Source organism: Solanum pennellii, chromosome 10, assembly GCF_001406875.1.
Source record: "Solanum pennellii chromosome 10, SPENNV200".
In the NCBI taxonomy this organism is placed as follows: domain Eukaryota; kingdom Viridiplantae; phylum Streptophyta; class Magnoliopsida; order Solanales; family Solanaceae; genus Solanum; species Solanum pennellii.
This window is the reverse complement of record NC_028646.1, coordinates 80,859,691-80,876,419: the sequence shown is the minus strand read 5'-3', so window position 1 is coordinate 80,876,419 and position 16,729 is coordinate 80,859,691. Positions and strand designations below refer to the sequence as shown.

Here is a 16,729-nt window from a genome sequence, read left to right as displayed (position 1 = left end):
CAGTATCACTAGTCACTTCAACAATATATTTAATCCTCCCCCATATATCATCTACAGCAAAATTACTATATATGAACAATGCACATAACTGTTGGAAGTTGATTGATTTGTTTGCACACAAAGTAGCTAAATCAGAACTCAGATCATAGGAATAACTTTATAAATTGGAGTGCAGCTAACACTTATTAATCAAGAAATTAATTAAGAATGACATTGATATATAGCCACAATTTTATGTAATTAAAATTAGACCTAAATTAATCTAACGGTGAGATAAATAATTCTAGGTGGTAGTAAATATATTACACTATTACCTAGTAAGATTTCAATTACCTAATGTTTACATATATTTGTATAAAGTGTTTACACTAAATCGATTCAACATATCAATGTCAAGTGAGAAAAATATATGCAAGCCTCATATTTGTTTGGTGATTTTTTAAAACTATTGTGGCAGATTTTTTTTTAGTTTTTTATCATTGAATATCTATACTGAAACTCGATTAATTCAGTGAATTCGCTCCCATATAGCTCGTAAATCTTGTAATGCGTGAATGATGTAATTACTAGGCTCATAATAATAATATAATCGTAATAAGCGAAACATAATTCCTTTTTTTTTTAAATATATCAATCGTTGATGACATATTAGGAGTGATTTGATAACATGATTGGGCTACTTCTCAATTTGGTTAATTCTTTTTTGGTACATAAAAAATATTATATAAATTTCTTATATAATTTCTTAAGCTATACGACTTAAATCAGTTAGGAAAAGAAATTTCATATTCTTTAAAAGTGAAACTTCCCAAATAAGGAAATGTCTTCTTGTAAATACCTTTAATTTTTCAATAAATTGACACCTTGATTCACCTTCTTTTATATATGTGTAATAGTGGACTTTTTGGCTTTTAGCAAATATTTATGAATTTTAATAATAATCCTTGACGGATAATATCGCGTTTCCTTTTCATTCATAAGTAGATAATGTGTTGAAAACACGTCTAACACAATATATATATATATATATATATATATATATATATGCAGTAGAAATATTTTCAGGTGTCAGTTCGTTTAAATTCATAATTTTAATTCAAATTTGAAATTATCAAAAATATTTAATTACAATCTCATAATTTTTTTAAAAAACATATATTGTTAAACTTCGCAACTTAAAGCAAATATATTTATCGTTTAAGAAGTATATATATATATACCTCATTGTCTAACAAATAATGTAAATCTACCCTTTTCATTAACAAATTCACATTTATTGAATTAAAAAATAATAATCTACAACATATTTTTTAATTTAAAATGTCAATTGATTTTTTAAAAAAATTACCTCACCCTTTTCTTTTACCCTTCTAGATATGACTCAAATGAAAAAATTTAATCACTCTTCTACTTAATCATAAATTGAATTTGGGTCAAATTTATAAATAAATTAAGATATAGCAACAATTCTATATTAAATATCGATTCATCCACACTTTTATTCTTTGTAGAGGAATACTAACGACATTTAATTGAAATTAAATAAGCAATAACATCCGCGTACAACTTCATAGAGAAGATCGATAGAAGTTTCATTGTTATAATATGAATCATAAACTCAAAAAATTAAAATTCTTAATTCATCTCTACATTTATAATCCACGAGCTATGACTATTATGGTGAACAAATAATTAAATACAAAAAAATTGAAAAATATTTTTCTCCATATCGAACACACCGATTCGGATGTGAATCACACGCTCTATGTGGTGGGAGTGAGAAAATATTTTTGAAAGAAGAGCATAAAACGCCCCCTGCTTTCGGAAGTCACACTATTATACTATTTCTTCTTCACTCAGACACCCAACAAATTTCCAATTTTTTTTCTCCATTAGAGACAGACAAAATTCCTTGTTTCCTTCTTCCCCACTGCCTCTGTAATCTCCATTGCCGGCTTCTCCCATAAACCAATGCGATTCTCATTTGTCACTTTACTATACCAAACTCAAAAAATCCCAATTCTTTCTTTGTTTTGTTTCTTTTCTTCAATTCTGGTTCAGTAATTCAGGAGTGAACCATTTGATCTTTCTATACTTTTTTGTGATACCCTTTTGGGCGCACTGTAGTGGGTTTTCGAGATGTTTGATCTTAATCTTAGTTTTGATGATGTTTCAGTAGAACCCATCTCTGTTTTAGCGTCGGAAAAGGTTGATGAAATGTTATTTAATCAAATGGAAAACTCAGGAACTTCTAATTCCTCTATTGTTAACATGGAGACTTCAAGTACTGCTGCTGATGATGAGTATTTTAGTCCTGATCATCATCGCGATGGTTATGCATTTGATATATTGAAATCCGATAGGGAAGCTGGGGATCGTGGTGGGTTTGTTGTAAAGGAGTTGTTTCCGTTGGTGAATGGAGAGGTGGGGTTGGATCTTTCGGCGAATTACGGTGATTTGAATGAGCAGAGGATCGGTAAAACTCCGCAACAGATATTGCAAGCGAAGAAGAGTAGAAGAGGACCTAGGTCTCGGAGTTCTCAGTATCGTGGAGTTACATTTTATCGAAGGACTGGAAGATGGGAATCCCATATCTGGTTAGTGATCATCACTTGTGTTTTCATTCCCAAGCAATGTTCTAAGTAGTTGATTTAGTAATAGCAACGTTTAATTCCGTTCATGGAGTTGTTATTATGACTTTTTTTCATGAAATTTATGCGATTGCGATATCAGAATCAATGGACTACACATAATCTAAAAATTGTTGTGTTGGGTATATAGACTAGTGATTTGCTCGAATGGTAAGTATCCTATACTTGGGTTCGACTCACCAAGGAGCAAAAAGGGCGGGAGCCTCTAGGGAGGGGTTACAAAAATTAAAATATTGTGGTGGCGTACATAAGTTTACGGCAGTTTGACTTTCTGGCTGTCAACATACTGCAACCCTCCTCAGTTATCCGTGCTTAGGACATAATCGAACTGTTTTTGCTTTGGTATGTTAGGCGTCAGCCCATTGCGACATTCTTCACTATCGGTGCTTAAGTCTGGACAAAATTAGTGGTCGTTCATCGCACACTAACATACTGAACTTATGATACACGGGTTTGCTTGAAGTTGTGGTTCCAACTATCTAGCAGTTCACTAAGATATTGAACCTATGCTTATGCGGTGTGCTTGTAGTTGTTAGTTCCAATCTAGCAATTCGTTAAGATACTGAACTTATGCTTACGCAGGGTTGCTTGGAGCTGTTAGTTCCAACTATCTAGCAATTACTAATAAGCCGCTTCCACTTTGAAGTTTGATAGCAACAGATAATAAATGCATTAATGTGAATTTGAATAGTTTCTTTATGGGCTTTGCAGGGATTGTGGCAAACAAGTTTACTTGGGTAAGCAGTCGTGTTTATAATCTCATGTTTTATTGATATGAAGTATATTCCAGCTTTATTCATGAATTGATTTGCTGACTGCAAGCTTCATTTGTCATTTGGAACTTGTATTCGCAGGGGGTTTTGACACTGCACATGCTGCTGCTAGGTACTGTATAATTTTGATTGTGTTTTATCTTAGCTCCATTCCTTGATTTTTGTACTTCTTAAAAGAAAGAACATGGATAGTTGTAGGTCTGAGTTTTTATTTTACTAATATCAGGGCGTATGACCGTGCTGCAATTAAATTCCGAGGACTTGATGCAGATATTAATTTTAACATCAGTGATTATGAAGAAGATCTGAAGCAGGTTGGTTGAAGTCCCTTTTCAATTAAGAGTAGGATTGCTAATTAATCTAATTGTCTGTGACTGGCATGTAGATGAAGAACTTTAGCAAAGAAGAGTTTGTGCACATACTTCGTCGTCAGAGCAATGGCTTCTCTAGAGGAAGTTCAAAATACAGAGGAGTCACTCTACATAAATGTGGGCGATGGGAAGCACGGATGGGGCAGCTTCTTGGAAAGAAGTGAGTGACCACTTGTTTTAATGTGGCTTAGAAATGTCACACAATTGTTAATATGTCTGTTTCAAGTTCTTCACTATCTACTCACATGATAGCACTGATCTTTACAAGTTAGAGGGAGTATTGCTAACTAGTTACTGTACACTATGTTCCTGCAGATACATCTATCTTGGACTATTTGACAATGAGATAGAAGCTGCAAGGTCCAATGATCGACCTGACTCTTCATCCCTTTTTATATTATGTGGTTTAACCTCTCAACATTGACTGAACTTGGTCTTTGGGGTTGTCAGGGCATATGATAAGGCTGCTATAAAATGCAACGGGAGGGAGGCAGTCACCAACTTTGAGCCAAACACATACGAAGGGGCATTGAGTTCGGAGGCTGACACTGGAGGTACTATTAAGACTTGCACACTTTTCTGGACACCGCCTTTATGTTTGTCTCTTTTTTCTTCAGCTCCACTTAGCTGGTTGAAAACCACCAATCTTTACATGTGATGCAGGCACAGATCATAATATTGATCTAAATTTGGGCATATCTCTCTCTTCCTATGCTGAGAATCAACATGGAAACACTAGCCAAATTGGAAACTTCCAGTGCCAGCATGGTTCAAATGGTTTACCTGAACATCATGGAGAAGTCCGGGTAATTTGAGACTTTCATGATCTCTATCCCCAATTCATGGTCTTCCATGATCTGTAACAAAGGTAGATTTGTATTCATCCTGTATATCTAAGCAGTCTACTTGGTCTTGACTCTCTTACAGACCCCTGCTTCTACAACACTGAAAAGTAAACTGCTACTTCATGGTGAGCATACGCTAACTCAGAACCCCCTCCATTGGAACGGATCAAATGGCAAGGTATTCTTTCCAGCGTTGCTTGAATTATTTTCGGTTCTTCTTCTAATAAGAATGGTGCACTAAATGTAACATTCATTACCTAGGTTCATGTGCATGTTGCTTATTTCTCTCTTTTCCTGCATGGTGATTCAATTTACTATCTAGTAGTTCAATGTATATGCCTCGTATTGTGAATTTTAGTCAGTACAATGTACCGAATAAACACCGTATGATGCTTCCTCCAGGGTTCAGCAATAGAGAAGGGCTTGGAAGTCGACACCTCTTTAAAATGGATGGGGCATGACCAAAATACTTATGATGGGAGTCCTACATTGCCACTCTTCTCTACTGCAGCATCATCAGGATTCGGAAATTCAGCAAACACTGCACCCTCAGCTGCCATTCATCAGCTGCACTCTGGAAGTGGAGCACTACCTTTCCCCCATTCTCCATCCCTCACCAACATGAATCTTTCACATCATTACTGCAGGAGCTGAACAGTCGGCTGCTAAACCTATTACACCGGTCAATATCTTTTCTTAGGTTGATCAGGACCATACGAGTACACATCCGATTACTATGTGTTTAGTTTTATTAGTTAGGAAATGAAGACTGAGTTTGAGACAATTTTTTGCTTTGCAAAGTTCAACTAGGCCATGAATCTTAACGGCAACTATGTGATTGAAAGCTGTTCATTGGCAAATTTCTTTACCTACTCGACGTATTGCTGGTGCTATTTTTTTGAGAGTACATTTGGTTTCATTTTTATATCTCTTCCTTCTTTTATGTATTAAATCTTCCAAAGGAGGGTTCCTTGCTCAAACTTGGTTCTTGAAATTAGCAAGAACTGCTGATACCTTTGACCTATTTACCCTGATGAAGCACATAGAGTTGTCATCAACACTGTATGTATCTTGCCTCTAAAGATATGACACCTTAACGTAACTCCACCACATAATTAAGCTAGCTCATGTGGGGGACGGTTTCCCAAGTCTATACAACTTGACCATCAATTCTTTCTCCAACTAACATGTGGCTCTGACCCACTTCAACAATCCCCTTCATGCTCTGCTCTAACTCAACTCCAAAAATCAGCGCGATTACCTAGCCCATTCCCCAACAATGCAATTTGAGAGGACTTGAAATGATCTCTCAAGGGAAAAAAGAACTGATGAGAGTGTCCTAGAGTACCTACGTTGGATTAAGTGACTGTTTTACTATTAATAATAGATATTTTTTTTACATAGTTAATAAATTTTTCAATATAAATATAAAATCTCAAAAACCCGCGGCCGATACCCTATATTGCTCCTTGTTTCATTCAACTTTAATTACTCTAGACTAGGGAGGCAATATATAGTACAAACTGTCAGCTGGCTTATAAAAGCAAAACTTAAAGAATGCTGTTTGCAATTAGTTCAAACAGATATACTACTTGTAGATTTCATTAAAAGTACATTTTTAACAGTTAACTACTAAGTTTACATCTGCTCCTAATTATTCCACTCATGTACTAATCTAACTAATAATCAGTCATTTCCACAAAATGTTCTTTGTCTTAAATATCTCTAGTATAAAGTGTTAGGACCGAAAACAATCGGAGTATCATGTGTAATTTAGCAATGCAAAACCTCAAAAGATTATGATTAAGAAGACAAACGAGAAATATACCAAAACATTTAATGTGGTTTGATTAATCGATCTACATCCATCCACAAGAGGAGATGAGTAATTCAAGAGAGCGTGCAGAATATAGTGAGGAATAACCCCACACAATTCACTCGAAATATAAAGAGGTTCACATAAGTTAATCGGAGGTTTGGAAACATTGCCCCTAGTTAAACCCAAATCTACAAGATGGATGAAGAAATGGACAAGGCATCCGTCATTGGCTAAACAAACAGTACTTGAGTATGGTATCGTTGTTGAATATGTCCCTGGTGGTACTCCCAGATCACACTTAAAAAATCATGTAAAAAAGTTGCCATTGATTTATGTAATTCAAACTAGCATTAGATGTTGCAAGAGGGTTGAGTTATCTTCACAAGTGTTGAGAAATTAACAAATAATATGAGACCCTTTTCCGCTTTGCTTCAAATAATACCTTAATCTGTCAAGGTACTACTAGAGGACTCTGTGCTGTATGATTAAACCGAAGTTAATTGGGATGTATCTCTGCTTGTAATAGTTCTAAGGATATGGTAATATGTCCAAAAGATATCTAATTTAGTTCATGTAGCAAAAAAATGTTTAACAGCAACAAAGTCATGTTTTTAAAATTGATAACCCAAGAAACAACATTATTCAACAATTACTTTAAGCATACATGCGTCGAGCTACTTTGACAGAACACTCTTGGGAAGAGTTACAAGCTAAAAAAAATGGTTCAGGCATCAAGCGCTGGAGCTACTACTATAGGACTTCTTACGGTGTGACAACCAATATTTTCTACCCAATAACTGCAGCTGAAACGTTCGATGGCCAGGCTGTTAAAATTAACACTCCTGGTGCCACAATATCTGGCTTTGCAACTTGCAGATAGCTTCGTGAAGGGCATCTCGATGAAAATGAAGAAACAATTGGAGCAGGCTTAACATCAATATGTGTTTCCTGGAAACTGATGCTGGCTGTAGGTCTAACACTTTTGGATGCATAGTCTAATACTTGTTTCCCTTCCTTGGTGCTAATCACAACTCCAGGATTCGGAAAAAAAAAGTTGGCTCACAGAACATCTGGATAATCAGAAATGTAGATGGCTCCTCCAAAGCTCGACTCTGAGATAGCCGCCATTTGATCCTCTATGTCTACTGCAGTGCTATAACAAATTATGATGCTACGTCGAGCATTAGGGATTGGAGATGATGGGTCAAATGAATCACAAGGAGATATACTTTTGTTGTAAAGCACTCGCAAATCCTTGATGATGGTTTTAACTGGAAACAAGCTAAATCCAGTAATCTTTAAGCCATTCCCTAGAGTTAAAGTCCCAGGGAATGTTCGGTCAGAATCGCATGGTGCCACAGTAAATATCCAAGGGACTCCATTATTTAAAGTTCCCATTTCAGGGACACTATTCCCAGCTGAAGCAGAGACTAAGACACCTTTCATCATGGCACCAAAAGAAGCTATCGCGATAGAGTCTTTATACAACGGAATGTTAGTCCACCCGTAAGAAATGGTTAGTATGTCAACTGTTAGTCATCAACACCATATGCAACAGCTTGATCCATAGCAGCAATTATATCAGAAGTGACGGTCCCTTCTTCGAAGCTAAACTTATTCACAGCTATCCTAGCTCGCGGCGCCATAGCTCTCGCTGTTCCAGGCGCATATCCAAAATATGAAGCTCCTTTAGAAAAACTACCAGTAGCAATGGAAGCAACATGAGTGCCATGTCCATCAGTGTCCCTGGCAGAATTCATTGAAATCTTCACAGTAGGATCACTAGCCAAAAGCCGTTTATTGAAATAATTAGTCCCAATGAGTTTCCTGTTGCACAATGAAGTATTGAACTTTGTACCTGGCTTGCAAATTCCTTTCCACTTTTTGGGAATTTCAGATAGTCCATCATCTCTGAAACTAGCAGATTCTGGCCATACACTAGAGTCGAGTACACCAATGATCACGTCTTGACCAAAACCAGAAGCCGGCCATAGCTTAGAAGCAGGATTGAGGTTAAGAAACTTAAGGAATGTGTTGTGTGAGCTTCAACAGGCCTATCTTTATTAGCTGAAAGGAAGCCTGGTGACTTATTGAGAGCTTCAAATTTATCTTTAGACAAAAACAACACTGAATCCATGAAGCACACTGTCATAAGAATAAAGAAGCTTTGAAACTGGACGGTAGCCATTTTGGGTAATGGGAGCTTCAATCTTGATGGTATCAATAATAGAAGAATGTCAGTTTTGGTGAGTAGCAAAGATTTTAGGCATAAATTTCTTGTCCAAATGGACAATGTAAGTAGACCTCTCTGCTAATAATAAAGAAGGGCCATAAAGAAACCAAGAAAAGAGAAGAAAAGGTACTCCTCTCATAGTTTTTTCTCTACACTTTGTGTTTCCTGCTATAACAAAGACTCCTTATAATATACACCCTTATGATAGGTTATCTGTATTTTTCTATAACAGATGAAAAGATTTTGTGAAGTAGATAGTGCAATTTGACCAACCGGTTAGCTGTCATTTTCCAAGACTTGTCTGTTGAGTAAGTGGATCTGTGGAGACTTTTGCTATTCAAACATGCCGCTGGATGTGCGTTAGATCCTTAAAAAATAGTGCATTTTTGGAGGACCCAACACAGGTGCAGCAACACTTGTTAAAAAGTCCAAGCAACATAGGTGTTTACTACACAGGAAATCGTTTTTTAACCATATTTGTAAGTGATAAATTGAGGTTGGAATATATATTGGAGTAGCAGTTAATTCTAATATTAAGCAACAAACAATATATAGAAGTATGATGGAAGTCCTACATTGTCACTCTTCTCCACTGCAACATCATCAGAAATCGAAAATTCAGCTGAAATAGTTGGTTTGTAAACCTATGAGAACCCGTCTATACCAGTAGTACAACACATCTGATACAACTGATTGGGTTTATTTATGTTAGTTAGGAGATGAAGACTGAGTTTTTAAAAGATTTTTTTGTGCAATTTGGAGGGAAAAAGAACTGATGAGAGTCTCTTGGCGATGAAATTCTGTTTTGTTGCTTTACAGGGTAGTGGAAGTACTAACATTTACAATCCTCAGCCTTGATTTTAGAATCAAATACTTACATTGTGAGTTGAAATCTCCCTGTTTGTCTTATAAAACATGGTGAAAGTATTACTTTAATATTACAAGGATTTTCTTCCGCTTAGATATGAGACAGAAGATCATAATTCTAAGCATACGCAATACGTTAACAATAACGTAATTGTATGCAAGGAACTATCACAAATTTCTTTCAATTCAGATCATCAATCAGATCATCAAAGATAATGGAAAAGTTGGAATTATATGAATTCGTTGAGCAAGAAGTTTCTGGAGACGTCACCGTGTTAGTCTTGGATGCCTAGTGACTGTGACACGTGACATGGATTTGGACTTCAAGGTGAAATGGACCTTGGACTTGTTATTGACAAGGCAAAATTATGCATCATGTCTCTGCATAGTATGCTCTATAGAATTTTTTTGAGATCGTACAATCATGAAAAGCCAACTGTATGAATGTTACAACAGATTAATGATGACTAGTGAAGATCTCATTTTAACGTCTATCGGTAAACATGGAAGTGAATATTATGTTCTGTGGTCATACTTATGAGCTCATGCAATATACTCAACGACTTGCTGATCAAGTTGACAAACTTACAGATGCCTAGTTTCCTTAATGTGTTCCCTCTGATAATTATTTGTGTCGTTTTTTCTTAAGAAATTACAAGTCTTCTTCATATTGAAGAAGGGGAAATGGAAGAGGGATGGTTTAGGAGTTGTAATAGTCCGATGCACAGTTCAGTGCTTCAAATCAGACTACAGGACTTAGTAAAGTAAGGTTTTCCCCTCTTCAATCCATACGACTAAATATAGCTAATCGGTTTCTGTGTTCGTGTAGCTCTGCTTGTCATAGTTCTTTCGAAATATCTGGGAATATACAGTAACTAAAGCATCTTAGGCACTTTAAATTTTCAGTTTCCTTGCTCTTTACAACAAGCGGATTAGAATTTTCAGTTGTACTAGCATTACATCTTTTATGCAGTCATAGATTCTGCCGTGAGTTCATTAAATAGATATACTACTTTATCGTGATATCTGCAAGCTGCAACAGATATGTAATAAGCTGAATTCTGCATCAGCTTATTTTAGTTCATGTAGCAAAGAAAATGTTAGACGAAAACAAAGTCATGCTTTATTGATAACTCAAATGCAACAGTTCCAACTTCAACAGTACTCTCTTAGAGAGTTACAAACTTACAAATGCAACAGTTTTGCCAACTGCAGCATTTCAGGTCCAGGCATCAAGCGCTGGAGCTACTACTATAGGACTTCTTACGGTGTGATGACCGTTTTCTTCAACCCAAGTGATTGAACCAGATTGTGCTTGGTCATCTGCAATGCCTTTGTAACGTATGGTAAGAGTGTAGTCCTGCTTCTGATTTTTCTTCTCAAACACTAAGGTTTGTGGAGAGACAGAAATTGTTGAGTTTTTTGGGGCTATCACTTTTGCTACATACTTAGCTGCACTGGCTCCGACATTTGTGACTGTCCGCCTGAATTTCTTCTCCAACCAAGTGTAGTTCCCAATTGGGTTAAAGAGAGCAATAAATGATGGGTAATTGATATCATCAGATAGATTTGAACAGTTGTGTTTAGCTGATGATCTAGCAATTGTTTTGAATTGATCTAGTGTGAAATTCATGGAACAGAGAAGGTTCACATAGTCTTGTGGAGTGGCATCATATATCAGGCCTGGATCAACTGCACGGTTTGGATCAACAAGTCCGGCTCCCATAGCTAATGATGTAGTATCGCTGTTATTATCCTCGGTTTTGATGGGGTTTTTAGTGTTATCCAAATGGTTGGCAGTGGTCATCATGGCTGATCGAATAGCTGAAGGACTCCAATCAGGATGTGCTCCTTTAAGCATTGCAGCGATTCCAGCAATGTGAGGAGCAGCCATGGAAGTACCTGATACAAGACGGTAATCACTACCCAAAAATGTATTGACACCAATAACTGTATCTGAATTGTTTGATGGCCAGGCTGCTAGAATTAACTCTCCTGGTGCCATAATATCTGGCTTTGCTACTTGCAGATAGCTTAGAGAGGGGCCTCTCGACGAAAATGCAGAAACAACTGGAGCAGGCTTTACACCAATACGTGTTCCCTGGAAACTGATGCTGGCTTTTGGTTCAGCATTTTTGGTTGCATAGTCTATCACTTGTTTCCCTTCCTTGGTGCTAATCACAACTCCAGGATTTGGAAAAAAATTGGATGACAATACATCTGGATCATCAGAAATATAGATGGCTCCTCCAAATTTTGACTCTGAGATAGCAGCCATTTGGTCCTCTACTTCTACTGCATTACTATAACAAATCATAATGCTACGTCCAGCATTAGGGACTTGGGCTAATACATCAGATGAATCACATGGTGATATACTTTCGTTGTAAAGCACTGGTAAATTCTTGATGATGGTTTTCACTGGAAACAAGCTAAATCCAGTAATATTTACGCCATTCCCGAGAGTTAAAGTCCCATAGAATGATCGATCAGTACTGCATGACGCCACAGTAAAAATCCAAGGGACACCATTATTTATAGTTCCCATTTCAGGGCCGCTATTTCCAGCTGAAGCAGAGACTAAGACACCTTTCATCATGGCACCAAAAGAAGCTATCGCAATTGAATCTTGATACACTGGAATCCTAACCCACCCATAAGAAATAGTTAGTATGTCAACACCATCTGCAACAGCTTGATCCATTGCAGCAATTAAATCAGAAGTGAAGGTTCCTTCCTCAAAGCTAAACTTATATACAGCTATCCTAGCTCGTGGCGCCATACCTCTTGCTGTTCCAGTAGCATATCCAAAATATGAAGCTCCTTTAGCAAAATTACCAGCAGCAATGGAGGCAACATGTGTTCCATGACCTCTAGTATCCCTTGCAGAATTCATTGAAATATTCACAGTAGGATTATCAGCCAAAATCCCTTTGTTGAAATAATTAGCCCCTATGATCTTCCTGTTACACAATGAAGAATCAAAATCTGTTCCTGCCTTGCAAATTCCCTTCCACCTTTTTGGAATTTCAGGTAATCCATCATCACTGAAACTAGCAGATTCTGGCCAGACACCAGAGTCGAGTACACCGATGATAACATCTTGACCAAAACCAGAAGCTGGCCATAATCCAGATGCAGGATTGAGCTTAAGAAACTCTGAGGTATGAGTTGTGTGAGCTTCAACACTCCTATCTTTATAAGCTGAAAGGAAACCTGCCGATTTCTCGAGCGATTTAAGCTCATCTTTAGACAAAACAGCACTGAATCCATGGATGACATTGTCATAAGAATAAAGAAGCTTTGGAAGTGGATGGTAGTCATTTTGTGTAGTGGGAGCTTCAATCTTGATGGTACCAATAATGGAAGAATGCCAGTTTTGGTGAGTAGCAAAGATTTTAGGCATAAAAGACTTGTCCAAATGGACAATGTAAGTAGACCTCTCTGCTGAGGTTCCTAATAATAAACAAGTGCTAAAAAGAAACCAAGAAAACAGAAGTTTAGGTACTCTTAACATAGTTTTTTTCTCTACACTGTGTGTTATTCCTTCTATAACACAGCCTCCTTTAAATATACACCTTAAGAAACAGTCATAGTTGGCTGATTTTGTGAAGTAAATTTGTTGGTAAGCTGTCATTTTCTAAGACTTGTTGGTCAGTGGACCTGTGGAGACTTTTGCTAGTCTAAGTTGTGTGCTTACTGTGTTCACACTACACAGGAAGAATGTTAAACCATATTTTTAAGTGTTCAATTAAGATTGGAATATATATCAATCAAAATACTAATGATTAAGTAACAAACAGTATATAGACAAATATTATATTCTTCTTGCTTTAATGCATGCACTGGCCAATTTTTTTCACATACAAATATTATATGTACTATTTTTGTACTCTTTACTTATATTAGTGAATTCCTCATACTTGAGCAAACCACGTCGAATTATTATCTCGTTTGATATATTATTTACTTTTCGTACAAAGTTTGCATTGTTTAATGTTAGCTTCCACATTACATCAAAGTATTTCAGTCCTATTGTGTGAATGTTGCTATTGATTAATGACCCCTATTGCCAATCAGACATCTATTCAACAAAGTCTTTGATTAATTGGTAACACAAGAAAATAACATTAATCAACAAGTACTTCAAACATACACATGCTTTGCCAGAATACTTCCAGCTACTTTAACAGAACCCTCTTGAGGAGAGTTACAAACTTACAAATGCAACAGTATTATCAACTGCAGCATTTCAGTTTGGGGCATCAATCATTTTCATTTGGGACATCAAGCGCTGGTGCTACTACTATAGGACTTCTTACGGTGTGATGACCGTTCTTTTCCACCCAAGTGACTGAACCAGATTGTGCTTGGTCAAATTCAATGCCTCTGTAGCGTATGGTAAGAGTGTAGTCCTGCTTCTGATGTTTTTTCTCAAACACCAAGGTCTGGGGAGAGATAGAAATTGTCGAGTTTATTGGTGCTTTCACTTTTACTTTGTAAATAGCTGCACCAGGTCCAACATTTGTGACTGTCCTCTTGAATTTCTGCTCCAACCAAGCGTAGTCCCCATTTGGGACATAGAGAGCAATAAATGATGGGTAATTGATATCATCGGATGGATTTTCACAGTTGTGTTTAGCTGATGATCTAGCTATTGTCTTGAACTGCTTTGCTGTGAAATTCATGGAGCAGAGAAGATTCACGTAGTCTTGTGGAGTTGCATCATATATCAGGCCTGGATCAACTGCACGGTTTGGATCAACAAGTCCGGCTCCCATGGATAAAGATGTAGCATAACTGGTTCTGAGGTAATCCACGGTCTTTATGGGTTTTTCAGTATTATCCAGGGGATTTGCAGTGGTCATCATGGCAGATCGAATAGCTGAAGGACTCCAATCAGGATGTACTCCTTTTAGCATTGCAGCAATTCCGGAAATGTGAGGAGCAGCCATCGAAGTGCCTGAAAGAAGACTGTAATCACTATTCAAAAATGTATTGATACCAATGATTGCAGCTGAAGTGTTTGATGGCCAGGCTGCTAAAATTAACTCCCCTGGTGCCATAATATCTGGCTTTGCAACTCGTAGATAGCTTAGAGAGGGGCCTCTCGAGGAAAATGCAGAAACAACTGGAGCAGGCTTAACAGAAAAATGTGTTTCCTGTAAACTGATGCTGACTTTTGGTTTAGCACTTGTTTTTGCATAGTCTACCACCTTTTTCCAATCCTTACTGCTAATTACAGCTCCAGGAGTCGTAAAATAATTGGATGACAATACATCCGGATCTCCATAAACATAGAGTGCGCCTCCAAATTTTGCCTCTGAGATAGCCCCCATTTGATCAGAGACTGATAAGTCTTCTTGTGAAGTGCTATAACAAAGAGTGATGCTACGTGCTTTATTAGGGACTAGGGCTAAATCATCAGATGAATCACAAGTGGATAGGCTTCCATTGTAAACCAAATCAAAATCGTTGATGTTGGTTTTCACTGGAAACAAGCTAAATCCAGTAATCTTTAAGCCATTCCCTAAAGTTATAGTCCCGGAAAATGATCGGTCAGTACTGCCTGATGCCACAGTAAAGATCCAGGGGAATCCATTGGATAAAGTTCCCATTTCAGGACCATTATTCCCAGCTGAAGCAGACACTAACACACCCTTCATCATGGCACCAAAAGAAGCTATTGCAATAGCATCTTCATACAGTGGACCAAATCCATACCCATAAGAAATTGATATTACGTCAACGCCATCTGCAACAGCTTGGTCCATAGCAGCAATTAAATCAGAAGTGACGGTCCCTTCTTCAAAGCTAAACTTATACACAGCAAGCCTAGCTCGTGACGCAATACCTCTTGCTGTTCCAGGAGCATATCCAAAATATGAAACTCCTTTTACAGGACTACCAGCAGCAATGGAAGCAACATGAGTGCCATGACCTCTCGTATCTCTTGCAGAATTCATGGAAAGGACGATAGTAGGATCGCTAGCCAAAAGCCCCTTATTGAAATAATTCGCTCCAATGAGTTTTCTGTTGCACAATGAAGAATTGAAATCTGTTCCTGGCTTGCAAATTCCCTTCCACTTTTTTGGTATTGCAGATAGTCCATCATCTCTGAAACTAGCAGATTCTGGCCAGACACCAGTGTCGAGTACACCGATGATCACATCTTCACCAAAACCAGACGCCGGCCATAGCCCTGAAGCAGGATTAAGCTTAAGAAACTCAGGGGAATGTGTAGTGTGAGCTACAACAGGCCTGTCTTTATAAGCTGAAAGAAAGCCTGGCGACTTCTTGAGTGCTTCGAGTTCATCTTTAGACAACACAGCACTGAAGCCATGAAGGACATTGTCATAAGAATAAAGAAGCTTTGGAAGTGGATGGTGGGTACTTTGTGTAGTGGGAGCTTCAATCTTGATGGTATCAATAATGTAAGAATGCCAGTTTTGGTGAGTCGCAAAGATTTTAGGCATAAAAGACTTATCCAAATGGACAATGTAAGTAGACCTCTCAGCTGAGGTTACTAAAAACAAAGAAAGAAACAAAGAAAAGAGAAGAAAAGGAACTATTGTCTTCATAGTTATATCTCTTTATTTGTGTTTTCCTACTATGACAGAGGCCTCCTTCTTATACACACTCTAAGAAACAGTCATTGTGGATTAGCTTCAGATTTTCAATGGATGGTCACTTTAATAATATTACCAGTTTCAGTCAGTGGACCTATGGCCACTTTTGTTAATGGAAATTGAATTGGACATGTACTATACAAACAAGATTCTTGTACATTCACCAATTTATTAATATTAGAAGTGATAGATTGAGGCTATAATATATGTTAATCAAAACAGTTCTTCAAATAATAGAGGTTATATATTAAACAAATATTATATTTCATTGTCATGATTTTGTGACATTAAACAAACATAAACTTGAAAGTTTTAGACTAAGTTGAATTTGGTGGACTTGAGTTGAGAGTCTTTCGGAAATATCTCTATCTCCACAAGGTAGTGATAAGATTTGCATACATTTTATCCTTCCCAGAATCCACTTGTGGATTTCGCTGGTATATCTCTTCAAAAAAGTACTTTGAACTTACTAAGAACAATATCATATGCTTCTCTTTAAATGTCTCAAAAAATCCCAAAAAAGTATTTCATTTAATCAATT

At 37.1% G+C, this 16,729-nt stretch overlaps 3 protein-coding genes and 1 pseudogene across 3 annotated transcripts; 1 reads left to right on the top strand and 3 right to left on the bottom strand.

Annotated features, from left to right (window-relative positions):
• The first annotated feature begins 1,840 nt into the window (after positions 1 to 1,840).
• On the top strand, positions 1,841 to 5,567 carry LOC107032366 (AP2-like ethylene-responsive transcription factor TOE3). The gene is made up of 10 exons (XM_015233962.2): positions 1,841 to 2,597; positions 3,363 to 3,388; positions 3,506 to 3,536; positions 3,651 to 3,738; positions 3,810 to 3,955; positions 4,111 to 4,155; positions 4,246 to 4,349; positions 4,459 to 4,601; positions 4,723 to 4,818; positions 5,043 to 5,567. The coding sequence occupies exons 1-10, from the start codon at positions 2,140 to 2,142 to the stop codon at positions 5,292 to 5,294; spliced, it is 1,389 nt and encodes a 462-aa protein (XP_015089448.1). The 5' UTR covers positions 1,841 to 2,139; the 3' UTR covers positions 5,295 to 5,567.
• A 1,678-nt stretch (positions 5,568 to 7,245) lies between these two features.
• LOC107001645 lies at positions 7,246 to 8,831 on the bottom strand (annotated as a pseudogene).
• Positions 8,832 to 10,659: 1,828 nt separating this feature from the next.
• On the bottom strand, positions 10,660 to 13,208 carry LOC107032555 (subtilisin-like protease SBT1.9). The gene has a single exon (XM_015234162.2). The coding sequence runs from the start codon at positions 13,194 to 13,196 to the stop codon at positions 10,779 to 10,781; it is 2,418 nt and encodes an 805-aa protein (XP_015089648.2). The 5' UTR covers positions 13,197 to 13,208; the 3' UTR covers positions 10,660 to 10,778.
• A 436-nt stretch (positions 13,209 to 13,644) lies between these two features.
• LOC107032440 (subtilisin-like protease SBT1.9) lies at positions 13,645 to 16,327 on the bottom strand. The gene has a single exon (XM_015234043.2). It carries the CDS (start codon positions 16,138 to 16,140, stop codon positions 13,825 to 13,827), a length of 2,316 nt encoding a protein of 771 aa, XP_015089529.1. The 5' UTR covers positions 16,141 to 16,327; the 3' UTR covers positions 13,645 to 13,824.
• Between the last annotated feature and the right edge of the window lie 402 nt (positions 16,328 to 16,729).